Source organism: Miniopterus schreibersii (genome assembly GCF_964146895.1).
Source record: "Miniopterus schreibersii genome assembly, chromosome: 19".
NCBI lineage: Eukaryota > Metazoa > Chordata > Mammalia > Chiroptera > Miniopteridae > Miniopterus > Miniopterus schreibersii.
In genome coordinates, this window is record NC_138119.1 from 27,512,728 (window position 1) to 27,536,205 (window position 23,478).

Genomic DNA, 23,478 nt, shown 5'->3' on the forward strand with positions numbered 1-23,478 from the left:
TGGTTGTTTTGTGGTTACACAGAAAAATGTCCTTGGGTGGTTTTCAAGGAGTGACAGGCCCATCAAGTTGGCAACTTACTCTCAAATGGTTCCGGTTCTGTATTTTTAACTTTCTGTCTGAAAATATTTCAAAAAGTGCCACTTCCTTTTTATCTGTTATACGACTTAAAAAGTGACTACAGCAATGATGAAGATGGTGATGATGAAGATGGATATTTCAACATCAAGAGTTTCACAAAATTATTTCTTGAAACAACAGAAATTGTTATTTTATATAACATTTTAAGTGCATATTTTAACTAAGTCACTTACTATTGTGAGTTTTAAAAAAATCAGTGAATGAATGAACTCTTCTAGGTTGAATTAAAATAGAATATTTGCAGTTATAAAACCTTTGGTTGGGGAGAAATAACAGTTCTACAAAACCTGTGCAATCCAGCTCTGGCTGGTGTGGCTCATTGGTTGGGTGTCCTCTCATGCACAAAAAGGTTGCAGTTTGATTCCTGGTCCAGGTTGCAGGCTCGATCCCCAGTAGGGTGCACGCAGGAGGCAGCCGATTGATGTCTCCCTCTCATACAGATGTTTCTCTCCCTCTCCCTCCCTCTACCTTCTTCTCTCTCTAAAAATCAATTTTTAAAAATCTTTATAAAAAAACAAACAAAAAACCCACAAAAAACCTGTGCAATCCAAAATTAAGATGATATTCAGCAGCAAGAAGTCTTCCAATTTCTCATTACCAGGTCTCGCAAGCAATGACATGTACACCGTACTTGAAGTGTCAAACAGAAATAGGCAAATCTGAACGAATTTACTAAGTGTACTAAATTAGAGGTAAAGTCACAATAAAAGAATTTATGTCTCACAAAGATTCACAAGTAGCAGTTTCCTTTATCAACTCCTCAGAGTCCCTCCCATTAGCTCCCCCTGACCTCTGAAAGATGGGAGTTACCAAAATTTGGTTTACATTGAACTTTCCAGGGACATATGACCTGAAAAAAGAGAGTATCAGACGTGCTGCCTGGTGCTCCTTCCCTGTAGCAAACAGTTCTTCTGTACAAGTGGCCAGGATTCAGTCCAAGTGGCACAGAATTAGGCCTACGTATCATGCCAAATACCATTTTCTGCCCAACAAGCTCTCATCTTTCTCCGGTGATGAAGAGGTGGACGTTCTTCTTGGACTGTAGCATTTGTGCAGCCCGCTCCACACCAACCACCGCAGCCAACCTCTGGGCATCATACTTGGAGTAGAGGACAGTGCAGGTCCAGGCGGCTTCCTCTCCTGTGCTGGTGGCTCTCAGCATGTTACAGACTTCACTATAGAAGTGGGGATATGTTGGCAGTTCGTAGAAAATCAGGTTCCTGATGCCTTTTATAGTGTACCTGTTAGAAGGGGAAAGAGAGGCCATGTCTACTTGAGAAAACGTCTGGGAAAGCTACCCGAGAGATCTGCAGGGGTGCAGTTCACTCCTGTGCTTTGTGCTCAAGGGGAGACAATGGCACAAATAACACACTGGAGGTAACTCTCATTAGAGCTTGACAGGCTTATTTTTGTGATAAAATATTCGAATTCCTAATATTTGGCTTAAGGGAGTGCTAAAATAAATTGCACGTCTTGAGCCTGCTCTGGGCAGACTGAGGTAGGGTGGAGAATAGAGCAGACTTAGGATTAGCAGTCTGTCAGAGAAAACTTACAAAGCAGCACTTGCAGTTTAACATGATCCTTGTCATAAGCAGGCCAAACAGACTGCTCTGTAATGAGGATGAGGTCAGAGCCAGCACATAAAATAAACTGTAAATGCTTTCCCATTAGTCTTTTCTTGTCACTCTATAGACATGTGAACTCCACGGCAGATGTCCCAAGTTCATCCATTTACAAAATCCTGCCTGAGGACCCATTAGGCATTATGGGAAAGCAATTAGTTTAATAGCCTATGCAGTTCTTTCCCTGCTGCACAGAGTTGCACAGTGGTGGTTGTGGTGGGAGGGGGTGGAACCTAGGGACTCACCGTATGGTTTGGGTGAAGGTCAATCATTCCCTCTGGGGTCCCATAACGAAAGATTTTATATGTTAACAAAGTTCTGATTTTTCCTGTTAAACTCTCTCATACATTGCTAATGTTATACGCTTCCCTGGGAATTTTATTTTATTCACAGAGGATTAGATTTCCTTGCCTTTTTATTCCATGGCTGATCCTGATCTCTCTGGAGACCCTACTCTTTCAAACTGTAACTGCAATCCATTCCTTGGTTCACCTTTCAACATCACCTTTCCCTAAAGGAATTCTAATGGCTAATGAACTTGAGTAAGCTGTTCTGCCACGCTAGTTATTAAAACAAACAAAACAAACATTAAGCTCTACTTCAGCTAGTATGTAGAAAACTCAAGAGAACATTGCTCCCATGCTAACAAGAAAACCCAGATGACATGCGAAAGCATTTCTTTCCTTGAGCATAGACAGCTGATGTTACGAGGTAAGCAGGTGAACTGATTCAATGGGGTGCTGGGGAGGGAGAGTGCTGATCTGATGCATCTGCCAACTCCTGTGGTGTAAATACTCCCATCGTGGCCTATTTCAAGCTACCAACGTCACGTTGCTGAACTTGGAGTCAGAAGAGACATGCAACCAGGTCTTAAGAGCCAGGATAGGCCAGCTTCAGGCCACCAGTGACCGTATTCCAGAGTGACAAGCCCCTCTGGAGAGGACATGAGAACTATTTCACATTTGGCAGACACCAACAGGAAAAGGACAGCTGCCAAGAAGGTAGGCAGGAAGCAGTGTGAAGCAGGAAACATCCTCCATGTAGAATTCTTACCAAAAAATGTTAACCCTAAATCAGTGGTCCCCAAACTTTGCTGGATGTTGAATCACCTGGTCGTTTTTTAAATATCTATGATTGGTCCCCTTCCCCAGGCACTGCGATTTAACTGGTATTGAGGTACAACCTGGGCATTGTAAAAGCTGCAAGGGGATTCTAATGTACAGCAAAGTTTGGGAACCACTGATTTAAATAAGAAAACAATTAGACAAATTGAGACCGTGGGACTTTCTATAAGAAACTGGATTGGACTGTTCAAAAAATGTCAATGTCATGAAAAAAAAAAGTAAGAGAATTATTTTAGATCATGGTTTCTTTATCTTGGCGCTACTGACATTTTTGAGCCAGACAATCCTTTGTTGTGGTGACTGTCCTGCGCTGTCCTGTGCGCCGCAGAACGTTTAGCAGCATCCACGCTTGACTCACTCAAACCACTAGACCACCAGAATCACCCTCCAGCTGTGATAGCCAGAAATGTCTCCAGATATTGCCAAATGTCACCTAAGGAGCAAAACTGTCCCTGCTTGAGAACTAAGATACATAAAAGAAACATGTTAACCAAATGCAATGTAGGAGCCTTAACTGAATCTAGGTGGGGGGAAACAGCTTCAATGGTCATTCTGTGGACAACCAGGAACATCTGAATATACCACACATTAGATGATATTCCTGTAGCAATGCCAAGTGGTCTGATGACGGTGTTGTGGTTAGATGAAAGAATGCTCTTGTTTTCAGAAGCTATATGCTTGTTGGGGGAGGTCAGCAAGAAGACCTGACTGCCGGCTGGGCTATTGGCTGGCTCCTCCAAACGGTCTATAGAGAACAGGTCTACTAATTCTAGGACTGGGATTCTCATATAGGAGCAGGGGTTACTCAGAACCACCCCAGCAGCCGTTCCCAACTCCAGGAATCCCACCTCCAGAGTTTCTGACTTGCCCCCTGGTTGATGACCCTCCCTGCTGTGGAACCCACAGATAATGCTCAGGAAAGAGCTGTGAACCTCCCTCTCCTGTGGAGAGCCCTCTTGACCAAATGCCTATCCAAGTCGAAGACTCTACTAGTTTCATCTCCCTCAAAGAAAACACACCTTCAGATTGAAAATTTTTTGCTAGCTCATAAAAGCAATTGTATTATTTCTAACACTGCCTACTTCCATAGAGAACATAAATACAGAATTTCAGTGTTGGACAGTAAAGTTTTAAATGCATGTACTTTCCCCAAGGTCAAATAAAAGATCAAATCACAAAGGCATTACAGATCAAAACATCCATCATCACCTTGGTGATCTCTCAAGCAAAAAATTCTATAGATGGAAACCCCAAGATAATTAGCAGCTACAGAACTCTGAAGCACATTTTTCCGTTCATCTTCAACACGGGTACACCTATTAACCAGGTCCAGGGTATAAAGCAAATGGCACATGCTAGGGCATGCTAGGTCTGTCTTCATAATGACTTTGCAAGCAAAAACAGTTTGGTAAATAAATGACCAGTGTGAGATAGGGGACTGTCCTGCCTACTAAAGAGGAAGGGCTCCTCTCTCTTAGGTAGGACGTCATGCCCTCTCCTTAGAAAGCTGCTTTTTGAGAGCAGGCCTCATCCCAGCTTAATCCACACTTGCTAAGACAGTCACACTGGGAAGTTTTCCAACCTTCCTACTTCACTGCAAGGGCTTGCTTTCATCTGTCAAGCTGATAGAAACCTATGGGCTCTTAAGACCTGCTGAGTACAAGCTCCCCCAAATACCACTCTCCAACATGAATGAAAACAACTTGCTGGAACAAAGCAAATAATGCCAACAAGCAGGCATTCATTAGCACTCTTTGGCCAGCAGCCTTGTCTGTTGGATGGAGCCCACGAAACACCAGTGTAGTCATTTCTCAACTCTCCACTCACGGATCACCTTGTCAGCAGAATACCTAGAGGGGTCATGTCAGAGCAGCCCACTCTGCCCAGAAAGCTGCTGGGCTCCTCCTTCCCACCTTGGTAACAAGAGCATGTCTGGGGAGCACCACCCTAATATCAGTATATAGGCAATGCAATGCAAGACGCACCATCCGATATGCTCCAAAGCCTGGAAGGTTTCTCTGAGAAAGCATGCTCCTTGTTGGTATATATGACTAAGAGTTAATAAAACAGGACAGCCAGAACTTAAATTCACTGGTCGTTACTGTGAATCAGGATGGAAGTGGTAATAGGACGCAATTTCCATCTCTCTCAAGGTGAGGGTTCAAACGGCTTTTTCATTTGGCAGCAGAGAGAATTAGCAAAACTAGGGGAACAAAGGGCTCCAACTATCCCAAATAGTAACCGAAGGCTCAATATTACCAACACTCTCATTAGAATTTAAAAAAAAGGCCAGGCTGACTTATTTTATCAAAATCACATGGGGGGGAAGCTAACCAAAGGCTGAAACCCTTACATATTCAACTCTAAGCCCCTCCCTTTTGCCACTGCAAACATCAAGGGCCCCCGGTCCAGGTTCTCACAGGTGAGGAAGTAATCGCATGCCTAAGTGCTCAGGACACACCCAAGCTTACTCACACTGACACTGAGCTCTGCTTCGATCTCCACAGATGACACAGCCCCCAACTTTGTGTCTGTGCCTTTATGACAGGTTCCTCCCCTTCCTGTATCCACTGTGTTGTCCCAGCTAAGAGTTGTTCAGCTCTGTCTTTCTTGAGGTGTATGACCACAGCTACAGAAAGTCCCGAGTATGAATGGACACACTCCGGATCTACACGGTTATGTTACAGTCACTCATTTATCTCCATAGCCTTTCCCAGCAATGCTCATTTTGAGAGGAAACCAACCAACCAAGAAGGGTCTGCCAGCGCCCAAACTCTGGATTCCCTGCAGGAGGCAGAGGGGGGGAAGACCTTGTAATGGCGCGAAGCCTACCGTGTGCCTGTGCCGTGTGCTCAGAGCAGGCCAGGATTTGCTCTGCATTAGGCCCACCACCCCTCCACTCAGAAACGACGCTTGGAACCCGGCACCACTTTACCTTTTGTAGAAATGGAAGCGCTCTGTGAGGAGCAGAAACTGCTTCTCCCCTTGAAGGAAGAAGTGTCGGGCCCTGGAGATACCAGACTTCTGGGTGTACTCGCAGATGTGGGTGAAGTTCAGGTCCTCCTTCTTGAAGTAATTTCGGAGACGCACAAAGTCAAAGTACGAGGGGACATAGATGAGCGTGTGAGACATGACTGCATCACGATACTGAGGCAAAATCTTGTTCACGAAAAAGTTAAACCTGATTGGGAAAGGCAAAGGGCAAAGTCAATGGTCTAGAGTTAAGCTCGTAGCGTCACTACTAAACTCAGTGACCCTGGGCAAGTCACAATCTCCCTCTACTTCCCCCAAAGAGGCCAGTATGGCTCACCTCATCACAAAGTGACTACGTAAGAATAAAACTTGATAAGCACATCAAATCAATAAGTGCTAACATCATTCATCATACAGAATAGATGGAATGCTAATTATCCCAGAAAATTATTCTAGAAAGTACCCAATGATATCACACATTCACTCATTCATTCATTATGTCATCAGTCAATAAATAATTGGTGAACACCTCCCACATGCTAAACATCACTGTGCTACCATGGGGCCCCTGACTAAACACAATAAGATGATGGGGAAATTACAGAGAGAATCAGAAAAATAGTTCTCGTCCTAAAGGGCTTACAATTAAGTTGCTGACATTGCATACTTTGCAGTATTAAGCCAGTCTAGGGGAAAGGGCCCTGATTTATCATATTAACCCTGCCACTAACTAACTATGAGAACCAGGCCAAAGCACCATTTCTGTCTGGGCTTCAGTTTCCTCCTCTGACAATGGCATGATTGGGATCAATGATCTCATCTCATTAGGTAAATGGGAATCTATAAAACCAGAATGGCATCCAGTTGTAAATTGGTATGCCAAAATCAAATCCCTGTCCTCAGGTGTCTGACAGGACTGGGAGGGACAGGTACCTGGTGTCAATCACTGAAGTTAGGTTTTCGGCTTCCATCCTCTGGAAGACATGTGGGAGCTGCACCAGCACATGACTGATAGAGCCTGTCATCGGGACGTTCCTCACGGCCACCTGCCAGGAGTCAATGAGAGCATTAGGTGGCGAGCTGTCCCCATTACTGAGCAAATGCTCTCCGCCCCTTCCTCCTCACGACCCAAACAATACAGTTTCATGAAGCTCCAGAGGAGAGAACGCACCTGGCCTTGCACGTTGAAGCAGTACTTGTTGAACACGGAGTTGATCTGGGCATCCTGCAGGGCCCCAAACAGCAGCGTCTGGCGATAGTACTTGGACCAATTATTGAGGCTCCACATCCGCACTCGAGAAAAGTCCACCCCATGTGAGTCCAAGGGCAGTAGGTTCATGTGGTTCATCAAATGCTTTCAGCAGAAACAACACTACCATTAATATTTTTTGAGCATTACCAACTGGGCACCGCTACACATTTTACAAGTCTGTCACCTTACTTCACCCCACGGATAAAGTGCGTAGTATCATCTCCCAAATTACAAAAAAACCCGAGGCTCAGGGGAGTGAGTGACTTGCCCACAGTCAGGAGAACCCCAACAAGAAAGTAAGCCAAGACTGGGCACTTCACGGACCTTTCGGAGGGGATCAAAATGGTACCCAGAGAAACATTCCTTTAAAAGGAACTTCTGAAATGCCCCCGGTCACTCTACAGTTCTTCAGTCCCATACTTGGAAGGGAGGAAAGGACATGGAAAACAGAGCTGCTGTCCTTCAATGACATGTTCTCAACATATCAGGAGGTTCCCAGACCCGCTACACATGCCTTTTCCCCAAATTAAAGACGATGACAAGCATGAACATGTCTTTTCTATTTTAATTATATGTTTAGTTTGTAATATATGTTGAAGGGTAGTGAGTACTATAAAGTTATGCTCTACTTTAGAAATAAGTTACCCCTTTATTTATACCAAACTTCCTGCAAGCCCTGGGATTGTGGAAAAGGTAAGTTCTCATATGCCTTAAAAAAAAAATCTTACATTTCTGTGATAAAGATTATTCCAAAGCACAGGTTTTTAATCCCAAAATTGACACTGCCACAGAGTATGTGGAGAGGGAGAAATAAAAATTACAGCACAAATTATAGTAGGAGGACACACACATCCTGCATCTCTCTGCAAAACAAGATCTCATGTTAAGAATCATGAGCAATGTTTTCCCATCTCCACGAAAGACCCAAAGAATAAGCATAAATTGTAAGAGGAACTATGTCAGGTACAGACATTTCTAGTGGGGAGGAACCAAGCAGCAAACTAACCAACCACACTAAACTGGTCCATTAGTAGAAGTGGCCTTTCAGGGGAAGAAATCTTTTCTGGAGATTTGAAAATATTGACAAGAATTTTTGTCTTGGGTGGGTGGGGGGATGGGTAGGCTGGGGGGGGGGATTAACCAAAGAATTTATATGCATAAATGCATAACCCATGGACACAGACAACAGTGTGGTGAAGGCCGGGGGTGGGGGTAGGGGTGGGGTAGAAGGGTTGTCAATGGGGGAAAAAGGGGACATCTGTAATACTTTCAACAATAAAGATAAATTTAAAACTAAAAAAAAAAAAATTTAAAAAGTCAAATGGAAAAAAAAAAAAAGAATTTTTCTCTCTTTGGCTAGTTTATTGGCCAATCTGGAGATAGAAGAGGGGACAAACTTTTTCATTTCAATTTAGAAAATATGGACTACTTCCCTGTTTCCAAACTACCTGCATTTTAATCCTGACTTAAACAACCCTGTAGGACTTAAGCCAGAGCTTCCTGTCCCTCCAATGAGAATGAGCGGCATTACCAGGACATGCTCCCAGTTCTGCATCAGGTAAATGTCAGCTTGATCAATGATGAGCAGCTCGATAGAAGACAAAAAGTCAAAGTCTCTCTTCCTCTCCCCTTCTGCGCCAATGATGGTCCTCAAGCCCAAAGGGGAGGCAATGAGGATGTCCGAGGAGTAAAAGGGGGCGTAGAGCCGGATGCTCCTCTGGAGTATTGCCACTCCTACGCAAAACAGCCAAGTACACATCAGTTCATTCACCACTGCCCAGACTTAGCTTCACCCCCGAAAGCACCCCCACCCTCACACCTTCTAGATTGTTCCCTTTAGCATAGAATCATGCTCAAACTGACTTATTAAAATCATCATCCCTCCCGTGCACTTGGGGTCCCTTCAAGCTCCCACTCTTCCTTTCCTTCACTGTCAAACTTCTCTGGAAAACTGTCTCTATTCTGACACCTCGCATTCACTCCTCAATGCACCGCGCCTGGCCTCTGATGTTCAGGAGTCACTGCAATGGCTCTTGCGAAGGTCACCAGTAGCTCTCAGCCACCAATTCAATGGCGCATTAGTGTTTGTCATGGATGCACAAGCAGCACCTTGAGCACACCCTCCCTGACATGTTCTTTTCCTCACCGGTGATTTCCAGCACTTCTGTGTCTATCACTGACCTGGCTGTTGGCAATTGTTCCAGATCCAAACCAACGAATCCCTGGATTCACCCTCTACTTTCACTCTACATAAAGCTCTGGGTAAATTTATGCACTAAGCATGGTTTTAACATCACCTTCACGCCAATTTATATTTCTAGCTGACATCTTTTCCCAGCTCCGCACATTTGTCAGCAGCTCGCTGGACACCTACCCGTTTAAAGCGGAACATGGGCTCTTGTACCCTTGCACCCTGCCATGCAGAAGTCTGTGTGAGTTTTAGGCCAGGCCCCAGCTTATTCACCCTGAGGCCTCTGGAAGTGCAGTTTCCTGTCCCAAACATTTTCCTCCACTCTGACCACCCCCACTTGTAACTGGTAAATCCTACTCAGGCTTCAACTTAGTACAGACAACACCTCCACCAGGAGGCCTTCCCTAACCACCCTGGGCCCATGCTGGGTAAGGAGATTGTTTTAAATGCTCCCAGAACACCCACTGCCACCTCTGATTGTAAATTATCATTCTGTACCGTCTGTTTTCCCATGAGGCTGGACTTCCTTAACAGCAGGCATCATAATTTTTATTTCTAAATCCCCGGCTTCTTAACAGTGCCTGGCACACAGGAGATGCTTAATAAATGTTTTATGAATGAGCATATGTGACTAATGAACATTTTCCAAGAACTTCACTCTATCAATGTACAGCCAGCCAAGTACGTGGGAGCTGAATGAGACAAGCAAAAGCATGAAGGCTGAGTGGGAGTCAGTGAGTCCTGTGTGGTGTTAGCTCAGGGGTGGGCATCTGTGTGGCAGGCAGGGGGCAGGTCCACTACTGTGCAGATGCTCAATTTATTCAGCCTCCCCAGACTGACCCCTCAGCCCATCCCTTCCAGCTCCCTGAGAACTCTGGCAGCATTAACTATGTGATACAGCTATGTGTGTGCTGAGACATTTCTATTATAACGTGCGTGTGCCTTTTATCTGAGCCTTCAGAGATGCTCCACCCCATTAGCCAAGTATCTACTGCATCAGCCTCAGCAAGACTCTCCACCCTGGCCAACAAGATGTCTCACATGGCCCGGCCAGGCGTGGCTCAGCAGTTGAGCATTGACCTAGGATCCAGGCGATCAGGGTTTGATTCCCGGTCAGGGCACATGCCCAGGTTGCGGGCTCGATCCCTAGTCAGGGGCATGCAGGGGGCAGCCGATCAATGACTCTCTCATCATTGATGTTTCTATCTCTCTCTCTCTCTCCCTTCCTCTCTCTGAAATCAATAGATATATTTAAAAAAAAAAAATGTCATCTCATATGCACTCTGGTTCTGTCAGGAGGCCGAGTGACCCACTGCAAGATGCCTAATTCCAGGCTTCTGCCTCCAGCTATGTGACCCTCACACTGCAGGGCCCTCAGGGCCTCAGTTTTGACAAGGAGAAATTACCGATCCTGAAGTGGTCATCGATGTTGCCGACAAACACGGCTTCGTAATCCTCAGGCCTCTTAAGGTTGGGTGGTCTCTCCTCGGGATCCGAGCCATACTCTCCGTTAAACCTCTTCTTGTTGCTCACAATTATTTTCTTCTTGCTGTCGCCCTCAAGGAGGCTGATGAAGAGCTGTACCACCCGCAGAGCAGCTTCCCGGAACGGGACCACTATCAGCACCTGCGCAGGGAGCCATGCAGCCACCGGAAGGGGAAGGAAGGGCAGCTCAGGGTGAGCCTGCTGAGGACGTGCTGCTAAAGCACCCTCTGCACAGCAGTGGCCCCAGCCAGGGACCATACCTGTGTCGAGCCCTTTGCACAGAACCTGGCTCAGGGGTAGAAGCTGAGCACCCGTCATATCCACAGCACCAGCCCTGTGGATTTAATCTCATGGCTCCAAGGGAAGCAATTCTCAAGTGGAATTTGGGAATACCTTTTAGGTTAAGTCAATGCCTTTAACAGGAATCCACTAGCAAAAACCCAAGGACATAAACACATAAGCTCTCTGAGGGCAAGGAATGAGACTCACTTCTGTCTCCTACAAAACTTAGTACAGTATTTTTATACATAAGACCCAAGGAACAAATATGTCCCAAATAAAAAACGAATTAGATGCAATAGAGAATAAAGCTGGTAAGGAAAAGAGCTAATGCATCACTACTTTTCTAACACATTCTATAGAACATTTTTCAGATACGATGACAAAACATTTGTGAAATAATATCCTATTTTAATGGGAAATATAGGCCGTAGTTTTTCCAAACATTTCCTAAAACACTTAAAGTTACAACTGTTAAGGGGAAAAACAGAAGATGCTTCATAAATAAATAATGTCTAACCACCTTTTTGTAAACAATACAACCAGTGGAAATAACCCAATCAGATCATGTAATTCACTGTATGATAAATGTGCTTCCTGGGTAACCTGTCTCTCATTCTTTTTTGCAATTCTAAATGGAAACAGATAATCTCATAATCCTGATGTTCAGGACTCTGAGGTAGTTTCTCCGAATGACAACCAGCATGGCCAGAGGGGGGCAGAGATTCAATGCAGGGACGATGGATCCATGTGTTGAGTGAAGAGGGCCGAGTTACTGTCCCGGCTGTAACGTGACACTATGTAAGTGTCCCGGCTTCGGCTTCCCCAGAGATCAAACAAGGGGGTTGGACTACGAAACTCTAAGAGCCACGTAAGTATTAACTGAAAAGTGCAGACAGAACTAAAAGGCATTTTCTATCGCAGCCCTAAATCCACTGGAGCTTAGGCTTATGAGCCCAAGTAAATGGAATCACCACTTTAAGCAGCAAGAACCATACAATGAAAAACAGGGATTTTTCTTTTCCAAGGTTGACATATTTCTGTGGCTTAGTGAAGAGAACCTCCGGTTCTCATCCATCTCTGCTACTCCTGTCCTGGTTCTCTTCAGCAAGGCCCCTACAAACCTGGGTGTCTGTCCAGAGCTGTAACATGTAGGGATTAAACAAGAGGCTCATTAAGGTCCTACCCAGCTCTACAATCCTAAAGAAGAGATTATACTGGGATGTTATTTATGCACGTTCAGGGTTTATCTTGAAGGAGAATTATCATGGAGGTGCCTCCTACTCACAAGTTTCCAGTTAGAGCCACTGTTAAAAAGTCCACAGAGCTCCGCTCTGACACTACCTGGCTGTTGGATCCACTCATTATTCTAATCACTAAAATACCTGGCTACTCAGTAAATGTCAGGCACCTAGATGGCAGGGCCCTGCCGCCTCCTTGATGGCAAAGCTGCTGCCACTCACCTTGGGCCTTGTTAGCCCCTGGTCCCGGAAGGCATCATCGTCCCCCACCCCAAGTTTCTGGCTTCGGCGTCGGCCGTTGTTGCTGAGCACCTGGGCGTTGGCCTTGAGGACGTGGTTTAGTGCGTGCAGGCAGTACACGTGGCGGATCTCCTCCCCATTCTTCAGGGCGGTCCTTTCTGGGTAGAACAAGTCCTGGTACGAATTCATAACTAAGAAGAGCTCTTTCTGGAGGGGTGTGAAGGGGCTACTTGATTTGGGGTGGCCAGAGAGAAACTGGCTGTTGGTCTTGGTCCAGGTGGATTCCAGAGGCTTCTGGAGATGAAGTGCCTTTAGGTCCAGGTCCTTTGGGGGTTTAAATGCTCCCGACTTCTGAAACTTGGATGAAAAAACAAGCTGACCCAGGATGGGCCACTAGGGGAGAGACAGATCAAGAGCTATGTTAGAAATGATTTGTAATACCTCATATTCACACAGTACTTTCTAATTTACCGAGACCTCTCGTGACCTACAGTCACCTCATTTAATCTCACAACAACCCTGCAAGGTTAATACTATAATGCTCTTCTTACAGGTCAGGAAATGCTGAGGTTCAGAGAGGTTATATGATTCAGACACTTTTTCAAACACTTTTGAAAGGACAAAATTATAGCAATGGAAAAGATTAGTGGTTACCATGGATTAGGAATGGGGTAAGGGAGGTGGGCGTGCTTATAGAAGGGCAAGGGAAACAGGAGGGATCTTCATGGTGCTGGAATGTTCCACATTCTGAAAATGGTGGTGGGAAGGGGAACCCACACATGGGACAAAACAGTACAGAACTAAACACACACTGAGTAGGAGCAAAATTGGGGAAATGTAAGACAGGGAGACTGTATCAATGTCAACTTTCTGGCTGTGATATTATAACATTGTTCTGCAAGATGTTACCATTGGGGAAAACAGGGCAAAGGACATAGGGACATCTTTGCATTGTTTATTACAACTGCATCTATAATTATTATCTCAACAAAAATTTCAATTAAAAAAGTATGACCAACTCTCATGAACAGCATCAATGGGTGAAAAATTTAAAAACAAAGCAAAAACTGCTCCATGTTTGAGTAATTTAGTTGTGAACCATTATCTGATATTTCAAACAAATCAACAACAACAGGAGCTACTGTTTTACTGAATTACTTTATTTTGAGGTATGCATTGCTGTCTCCCTCTAACAGAGGAGAACTGAAAAGATCAACAAGGTAGATTAACTTGCCATAGGTCATGGTAACAGCCCCTTGCAGATGTTAGTCTAAACCCCGGTGTACTGTCTCCAAAACACTCCTACCTTTTCTGGCTCCCACACTCCAGCTTCTCAGAGCCTTTTCTAGCTACATCTGTGCTCCACTAGGCTCGTTCAGCCTCCCTGTGCCCCGCTCCTCCTTAAGCCATCCATCGCCCGCCGGTGCATATCCTGTATTTGGGGAGACTGCTAAAACCCAACACCATTGCTTTACTGAGAGCTTTCCTCCCTTGTGACTCAGATGACTAAGCGACACTTACTTTTAGCTCATGGGTAGTTTTGGGATTTGTGGCAACGACCTGAATTTCTTTTTCTTTCAGTTCTTTGTTCACATGTTGTAGAAATGGATCTAATTCAGAAATAAAGAATGTTAGAACACCTGGAGAAAATGGCAGGCATGTCTGGTTTTCCCGTGAATGACATGCTGTCCCTCACCCTTTCCCCCTCTACTTTCCCCATCCTCTCTCCCAGTCCAGAGCTGGACAGTTCCTGACGGGTCCACTTTCCTAAAGCTGTTTGTTCTCCTCACAAACTGCCTCCCACCCCCCAACCTCCCAACTCCCCATACCACTGAAAAGCACAAAACACCTTTGAGAGGCGTTTCTTCCTAGCTCCCTATCTAGCTGCTCACCCCAATAACAAGATCAGCATGTATCAGCCTACAATCCCTGCATGAAGCACCTGATGAATTCTGATCTTGTGATGCTTTCAGAGAACAGCTGCCTCCACTCTCCTCTTCGAGAAAATTGGTTTCCAGGCTGAAGAGGGACTCATGCTTTGTATCTGTGAACTCCTCGGGGGGTTCTTGCTGTGATGGGCCAGGTAGCCCATCCCCATCTTCTTCCTCAGGGTCAGCAGGTAAGACCTTACCTCCAATTTTGAGAAACATTTTGTAAAATTATTCAATCATAAATACAATTATACATCTGCTGACAAATAAAATCTAATTCCTTAGCCTGTATCAACACTGATATCTGCTGCCATCATTTACTTTGACGCACATTTAGGTGGAAAACAAATTTCAAAATCAAGCTTGACTGTTGACCCAGTTCTACTTCTAGGAACTTGTTCTAAGGTGATAACTAGACAAAGTACACTAAGATGTACATGAAGATAGGCAAAGCAGTACGGGGCTTTATTATGAGAAATAAATGGGAAAAATGATTCCATCATTTTCTATCAATGGGGTAATTAAGTTACCACATATCATTTACAGTGGAACGCTATCCAATTAAGAAGCTAATGTGAATCCAGTCACACACATGGAAAAAGATCCCTGGTATATTATTAAAGAAAAACTTAAGTAACAGAAACGTACGAGACGATTATACACATACACACAAACATATGTACATACTCGTACTTACACATATATCCATAAAAAAGCAGTCTGGAAGGTTTTATAAAATGTTAAACGTGTTTATCTCTAGGTAGTATGGAGGGGATATAGGTTAACTATACTACTTTCTTGAATTTTTACAGCAGACATATATTACTTTCATAATTAAAAAACAAAACCAAAAAACCCCACAATACTGCATTTTGAAAAATCCAAAACAGGAAAGAAAAATGAAACAAAACGAAACAAAACAAAAGAACCCCTAAGTCTGAGGCAATGAATCTTTATCCTAATAAAACTAATGAATTAAAACACTAAGAATGGTGCGCAGCACCTTAAAGTACAGAACCAAATGCACTGTGAGGAAAGTAGGCATTAAGATAGTGAGATATAGAAAGTCAGCCGGATATATTCAGACAATGAACTACTACTCCAGCAATAAAAAGTAATGAATTACTAATAGGTGAACAACATGGGTGAATCACAAAGTGAGGAGCCAGAGAAGCCAGACACAAAAGGCTACATACTGTATGCTTCCATGTATATAAGCTTCTAAAACAGGCAGAACTAATCTATCGCAAAAGAAAGCAGGTCAGTGGTTGCCTGATGCCAGGGATGGGAAACTGGCTGTAAAAGGACAAGAAGGGACTTTTTAGAGTTATTAGAAATGTCCTGTATCTTCACTGTGGTGGTAATAACACAGGTGTATACATTCTGAGTCTGTCAAAATTCATTGAACTATATACTTAAAATGGGTTCACTTTATTGCATGTAAATCCCTTGTTCGCCCTGGCTCGGCATCTCTTCACCACCTTATGTCCGGCTGCTCCATAAAACCCTGCTTATTGAAAAAATATGTATATTTGTGTCTATTTTCCATTAAACTAGGTTTCCCTGAGGAACAGTAATCTCTCTAAATAAACTGAGACCATCTCAAAAACAGAATTATGTTCTCTTTCCTCTGATTCAGAGAAACTTTGATGAAGTCTGACGTTATTTCTGCACTTTTCTGGCAAGAAGGTCCTATGTTTTCATCAGACTCGTGAAAGCATCACTGAGGCCAACAAGGTTAGGAATCTCTGCTTTGGACCCACGTGCTTCCATCCAACTCCCAGTACCAGGCACTGTGCCCACGGGGCGATGTGCCCGTGGTCCTGGTACAGGTGACGAGCCCACACGGGGGACACTTACTCTCCTGCTTCTCTGCAGACTCTGCTGCGGCCACCTCCTCTGCACTGACCTCGCTGCCACCGTCTTCGCTGCTCACTTCTGCCTCATCTAGGGCACCTTCCTCCTCCTCCTCCTCCTCCTCTTCCTCCTCCTCCTCCTCTTCCTCAGAAACATTCTTCAATGTGGCGAGTAGTCTGTGGTACCCAGAAACTTGCTCCGGTTCATCCTCTGCTTCACTTGCAGAGTCTGAAGAATCTGAACTCTCTGACTAAAAAAGAAAAATGGGACTTGTAAAAACAAAATGATATTGTTCTCACTGCTACCCCATGACTACCATCAGGCCGACAGCGTAACAGGCTCGGACTTTCCCAAATAAAACTTAGCCTTTCTGCAAAGACCCAATCGTAATTATTCAAGCGAGTCCACCACCAATATGTACAGGGGTGAGCAAAAGCAGGTTTACAGTTGTGAGTACGTGAAAAGAGCTTAATCTTGTATTATTTTTTATTCTCGTATTATATATTTTTCCCTAGGAACAGCTGTCAACCTACTTTTGCCCACCCCTGTTCTTAAAACAGTTAATCTCGCTAAGACCCTGGCAGCTCTTCACCTTCTTTGAACTGCTAACGTTCCCACACGGGAAGAAAGCTGACATAAAGCTTTAGGCTGTAAGGAGATCTAACCTGTTTGTCAGACAGTTGGCCCATTTAAAGAGGCAACCGGAAAATGACAACCAAAGAATGCGGGCTGGGAAGCATCCTTAAGGTTCTAACAGGCTGATCTCACCGCAGTTACCACAGTGTTACTAAAATCAGCAAGAGTGGAAATGTAGCCAAACGTGATTATTATACATAGTTTTAAAAGCACCCACCCAGAACCAACTCTTACAAAGAAGGAATGAAGCATTTACCAGTGCGCAGATCTGTGGTTTTGCTTCCTTTCTGGAAACCCTGAGAAGAAACGGGTAACGTTTAACTTTGTAAGTATGTAGCAATTAGGAAAATGTCCTAACGACACAACTATACATTTAAAAACGGCAGCGTGCACCGTGATCATCACATCATAACTAGAGTCGTGTGAAAACGACGCTCGCCCTGCGAACAGAGGCTGTAGGATTTGGAGCCAACAGACAACTGACCAATGGAAAGTTCGCGGGGCCACGTGACACGCTCCCACCCCAAACACGGCTACATCCGGCCAATCAAAGCCGTCGGGCTCACTGTTCCCAGCGAACTTCTCAGCCAGAGCATCCCCGGGAGTCACCGGGGCCCTGGGGGCGGGAGGCGCGCGAAGGCCGTACCCGCGCCTGGGCCCTTACAGAGGGGCCCACGACCACCCGCGCGTCCGCTTCCTCGTTGTAACTGGACAGCGCGGGGCCGTCGAAGGCCCCAAGCGATTCTTTAAAACCAAATCACTCTAGAAACAGCTCCGACCACACAAAACCCAGCCGACGCAGCGGGAGCGCGGTCCGGCGAAAAGCGACGGGCTCGGCTGCAGGTAGGGAGGCCCCGGAGAGCGCGTCTCGGGCCCGACCTGAGCACGGCGGGGCCCGGGAGGCGCGGGCAGGGGCGGGAGCAGCCCGCTCACCAGCCCGCGGAGACCGGCGGGCCCAGCCCGGCACCCGCGCGCCCCGCCGGGGGAGAGACGCCGGCCCGCGCGCCCGCCGTACCTGTCGTAGAAGGGATGCTCCTCGCCGAAGTCCCGAAGGTGCTTCTTCTGCTTTTTCGTCAGGGTGCTGAGCAGCTGGCTCTGGCTGCGGCTCCCGCGTTTGCCCATCGCGAACGCTCAAGCTTGTCCGCCTTCAAGACCCGCTCAGCCCACCGGGAAGTGGTCCCTTCCACCCACCGGCGTGGGGCTCGCCGGCGGCGCTTTACGGCGGAAGCAGGTTGCCATAAAGCGGACCCGCTTTACGTCGCGCGTGTACGACAGGCGTTAGGAATCGCGGGTGCCGACTCTGCCCCCTAGCGAGGCCCTTTAGAAACACAGGCGCGTGTGCCCGTTTGCTGGAGCTAGACCTTGGCAGCGGGGCTTGGGGCTGCCAGGGCTGGGTAAACGGGTGGGCATCATCCTGCGCCAACAGGCAGTAGCGGAGATGGCTGTATGGCACCGTAATAAAAATACCAGCCAACATGGGAGGGTGCCCGCGCGTCTGACTCATCCCCACGACACGGCGCAATGAGAACTTCTTAATGAGCCTGATCCTGCAGACGAGGAAACCGACGCTTAGGAAAGGCCACACGCTAGCAAGAGGGGGGATGGAAACCCAAGTCTTTCTCATGTGACCGCAGGCTTTTACCCATGACCTACGCGTGCTCTGTCCAGAAGGGAGCCGCCAGGCTGAGGTTCCCACCCTGACCCCACCCCTCACTTTCTGAAAGTTTTGCAGAGCCCCTAGAAACAAATCTCTTCCTCCATGGTTCCTGTTACAAGAGCAGAAACACACCCAGAGAGGTAAAGCGACTTTCCTAAAATCACCCAGGGAGCCAGATGGCAGAGGAAGCAGAACTCAGTGACCTGTCTCAGGAATCAACTCTGGGGATGGAAAACGTTTTAAGATGGAGCAACTGGTTTATATCTTGATCGGTGTAGTAGTTACGCTTTGTGTACAATTACCTGAAATTAGTGACACTGTACATTTAAAATCGGTGAGTTTTAATGTAAATAATGGGGTTATTATGTAAGTGATAACCTCAGTAAACAAACAGGAAAATGCAAAAGCCAAAACTGGGCTCAGCACTCCGGGGACGCGCGGGGTGTGCGGGGCTACTTGAGAGCACGAGATAAACACAGGGACACCTTTCTCCTAACGATGACTTAGAAGATCATGTTTCTATAAAAACAAAGTGGTAATTCATAGACTGTAACATTCACCTGAATTTTTAAGGTGAAGCAGGAGCCATCAAAGCATGTTCACTTGGCTCTGCTGCTAGGAAAACGAGCTTTGCCCAGTACCATGTCACACCTGCAGAAGTTGCACTGGAACTACTAGGATCCTAGTCTTGTCCCTTCTGGTGGTCATCTACCAGTCCTAATTAAACTCTGTGAGGCTGGGGTGGGGTAGGGAGGGTAGGGAGATAGAGGGAGTACCAAGGAAATAAGCAAACAGTGGATGGTGCCAGCCGCTGGCCCAGCTAAGGAAACCATAAACAAACAGACATCTGTCTTCTGTCTAATGTCAAGATAAAAGGTCAGTCACTTATGGTAACAAAAGGCTGTGTGCAAAATGTCATCATATATTTCAAGGCACTAACCACAGTATAACTTGGTTGTAAGAACAAAGACTCAGCCTTTTTTGTCCCACCCTACCCCAAGTGCCCCAGCTTCCCTCCCCAGAGGCAACCAGTTCCTTGGTTTTCTTCCAGAGATCTTCTATAAAAAGCCATACTCTTGAGCAACTGAGGTGACTCCTTTCCCTCCTGGTTTCCACATCCTTGTGGTTCTGTGGACAGGTCTAGACCGTTCCCAGGTTCGGGCAAAAAAAAATGTGCCGAGCTCCACCCAAGGGGCCTCTTCATTGGTCCACTGAGCAATGGGAAAGGGGCCCCACTTTTGAAAATATTTACATTAGCTTTTGACAATGTAAAAGGGGACCCTTTGTGACATTTTAACCTGAGAGTCCAGAAGCTGAACATTTTTTCATACCCCAAGTGAAAGTTCTCTTAGTAAAAGTCACACAAAGAAGAGGTATGTGCCAACTAGTGAGGGCCCTGGGAAGACCGGAATGAAGGCAGAACTTGTTTTGCTTTTTCCTTCCCACAGGCCGCCTTCCTTTTCCTTCCTCCAAGGCTTTCTTTCACCTTTACCCTCAGCACACGGCATTTTCAGGAGTAAAAGTCCAGGAAGTAATCTTTTATGCTAGTTTGTAAAGAGATGTTTAGGAACTAAGGTGACTTTTCCCAGGGTATTTGCAATTCCCGGGAGATGCCCCAGGATGATGACCTCAAGGAGTGAGAGGGGGATGGCTATCCCTCAGGACAAGAGTATCAGAATGTTCAGGAGGGTGTTAATAATTTTTTAAAATAAAAACCTTTTTGGGGGAAAATTTCAAGTACATACAAAAGGAGACAAAACGGTATAATGCATGCCCATTACCCATTGTTCAGCTTCACCAATTATCAGCACAAGGCTATCTTGTTTCATATACAGGGATGGGCAAAAGTAGGTTTCTAGTTGCTTGTATGGAAAAATATATAATGCAGGAATAAATAATAATACAAGAATAAACTGTGTTTCCCATACTCACAACTGTAAACTTACTTTTGCCCACCCCTGTATATGCCCATCTGCTGCCCCTGACACCCCTCTGTATTATATTTGAAGTAAATCCTAGGCATCCTATGATTTCATCTGTAAGTATTTTAGTCTGCATTTGTAAAGATAAGGGTTGTTTTTTATTTTTTATTTTATTTTATTAAGGTTATTTTTTAACATAGTCACATTGGTATTATTTAAGCTACAAAAAGTGATAATTACAATGGTGCCTTGGTTTTCAAACGTCTCCCGTGGCGAGCATTTTGGTTTCCCATCGCCATAAACCTGGGAGTAAAGGCTTCGGTTTTCGAACACGCCTCGGAAGTCGAACATGCTCCCGGTGAGGGCAAGATCCTGAGGCCCAGCTGTCGGCTGTGGGTCCCTCTGTTTTCCAACCACTGTATTTAATATCATTACATATCCAGTCAGTGTTCAAATTGTGATCGTCTCATAAACATGTTTTTGTTTTTATATTTTGCTGGTTTACATGTTCTACTGTTCTCTATGTTTCTTGTGAATAGGTTGTTGGACCTAGGACTTTTTTTTTTCTTTTCAGAATCTGAGTTTTTCTTTTTTCTTAATTTTTAGAGAGAGAAACATCGATTTGCTGTTCTACTTATTTATGAATTTATTCATTGCTTCTTGTAAAGCGCCCTGACCCTAGATCGAACCCAAAACCTTGGCGTATGGGGACGACACTCTAACCAACTGAGCTACCCGGTCAGGGCAGACTTTAATTACAGTCGGTATTTTATATTTCCATCAGGAGGCATACAACATCTGGTGGCCTTTTGTTTTGTGATGTTAGCAGCCATTGGTGCTTAATGTTTAGATTCGTTAATTCATAGGAGGTTGCATTCTATTCCCATCAAGGGAGAGATATTCTAATTGTATTATTTTTTTTCTTCACTAACTTGCTGGACTGTTTCCATAATGACAAACTTTTCCTTATCAAGATGTTGGTTACCCAACGATACAGTTTATAAAGGCAGAGTAAATGCTTGGTTCTCTCCATTTACTAATTTTCAGCACAAGAAGTCAATACACTAGATCTTCTCATGGTGATTAATCAAGATTTTGTTTTTATTTTTAGTGTCATTATTAATTCATGGAGTTATACAAACTAATGCATTTTAATCCCTTGCAAACAGGATGGTGTATATGGTTTGGGAAAGCTTATTTGATATATAGTTCTGCATTTGAAAAGATGTAAACAAACCACTTTCTAGTGCAAATTACAGAAAATAAGCAGGAGTCTAGCTGAGATTCTCAAGGGGGTTGGGCATGGGGAGGTCAGAGCTTGAGGATACAGATCAGGTACTGGGGATGTTGGAATTTTGAAATTTATGTAATAACAGGGCACACGAATTCAAGACATGTTGACAGGGAACTATATATAAACCAAAAGTGTGATTCTCTGATGATAAAAGTTCAGACATCTGAGCCACTGATTTGGGAAGATTTTCAGGAAGGGGTGTGTGTGTGTGTGTGTGTGTGTGTGTGTGTGTGGCATCTATTGCCTCCCAGAGGCCTTAAATCAGAGTTTCCTATGCATAGAACAGCCCCTCCACCACACTCTTATGCATATGTTTATACACACCCCAAAGCAATCCAGCCTCTCCCTGAGTGTGCTGGCAGAAAGCAGTCTGTTGCTACCTTTATAATGAAATGAGCTTACTTACTTATTCAAAAAAATATTTACTAAACACTGTGTACCAGGTGCTATGCTCACAGCTGAGGTGAGGAAAAGAGTAAGATCCATGCCAGCCTCTTCAAGGAGTTCGCAGTCTTGACCAGGTGTGAGTAAGTGCACAGGATATCACAATACACTGTGAGACATGCTGAACTGATAAACTCTGGACCTGGATACCAAGGGAGCAGGGAGGACAGTGTTTAGGGCTGGGGGCCAAATAGGGGAGGGGGAATCTGCTGCCATCGGGCCTTTGTCAATCAGTCACATTCATTGAACATTAGTACTGAATTCAAAATTGATCTAGATTCTAGATCTTTGGCTGTGTGAGTTGTTTCAGCTGCCGTTATGAACAGTGTGTGTGTGTGTTCAGGACAGGATATGAGGGATACAGAACAACAGGAAATTAGAAAGCTGTGTAGTCATTGGCTTCCGCAGCATGTATTGTGTATGGAGCAATACGTTTCCTAGGTGGAGAATGTTTTAGAAAACCAGATTATGTCTGAGAAAAGAAAAAGCTTTGTAATGCACTGTACATAACATAGAAATGCAAAATATCATATATAGTTCCTACCCTTTCTATTCATCTGTACCTGTAACAAGGAACCCTTTGTCAAACCGCTAATAAATATGTTTCCTCAGGCCTATCAGGGATTGAGCTACATTAGGTCTAGCCTAAAACTGAAATATTTCATCAGATTATATTTGTCTAATTAAGACAAGCCTAAAATTCTGTGCTAGAGGACAGAAGGTTTACATCCCTCCCTCTTGTGGAGTATTGGTATAACTACACTCTATTTTTTTATATTTTCCTGCAAAGGCTCTGAAATGCGTATGTGCATTTATTTATCAAACATTTACTAAGCAGAGACTGTGTTGCAGGTCTGAGGCACCAGGGATTTAAAAAGCTCAGACCTCGGACTTTTCCCTTGAAGAGCTCATAATCTAGCTAAGGAAACAAAGCAATTAACATAATTACATCGTCAAGGGCTGTGTGCTGTATTAGAAGGGTGTGCAAAGGGTTCTAGGAACCCAGAACATAAAGAAACACTCTGCTGGGGGAGGGGGAGGGCTGTGGGGAGCTACACAGAGGGTGTGCCGGGTAAACACGTAGAGAAAGGATGTTCCAGAGAGAGGGAATAGCACAAGCAAAGGGGTAAAGACGTGTTTCGAGAACGCAGGGGGTCCGTGTAGCTGAGGCGGATGGGTGGGAGAGGAGAG

General features: G+C 45.0%; 1 protein-coding gene across 2 annotated transcripts; it reads right to left on the minus strand.

Moving 5' to 3' along the window:
* Positions 1–770: 770 nt before the first annotated feature.
* Positions 771–18,209, minus strand: UTP25 (UTP25 small subunit processome component). Of its 2 annotated transcripts, none has more exons than XM_081121558.1 (12): positions 17,986–18,209; positions 17,227–17,266; positions 16,338–16,584; positions 14,489–14,677; positions 14,068–14,156; positions 12,529–12,939; positions 10,708–10,927; positions 8,642–8,844; positions 7,030–7,212; positions 6,792–6,904; positions 5,821–6,066; positions 771–1,380 (listed from the first exon to the last, which is right to left on the minus strand). In XM_081121558.1, the coding sequence occupies exons 1-12, from the start codon at positions 18,090–18,092 to the stop codon at positions 1,137–1,139; spliced, it is 2,292 nt and encodes a 763-aa protein (XP_080977684.1). In that variant the 5' UTR covers positions 18,093–18,209; the 3' UTR covers positions 771–1,136. The 2 variants fall into 2 exon arrangements, with proteins under 2 accessions (XP_080977684.1, XP_080977683.1); XM_081121557.1 differs by having other exon boundaries at positions 16,332–16,584.
* Positions 18,210–23,478: the final 5,269 nt, after the last annotated feature.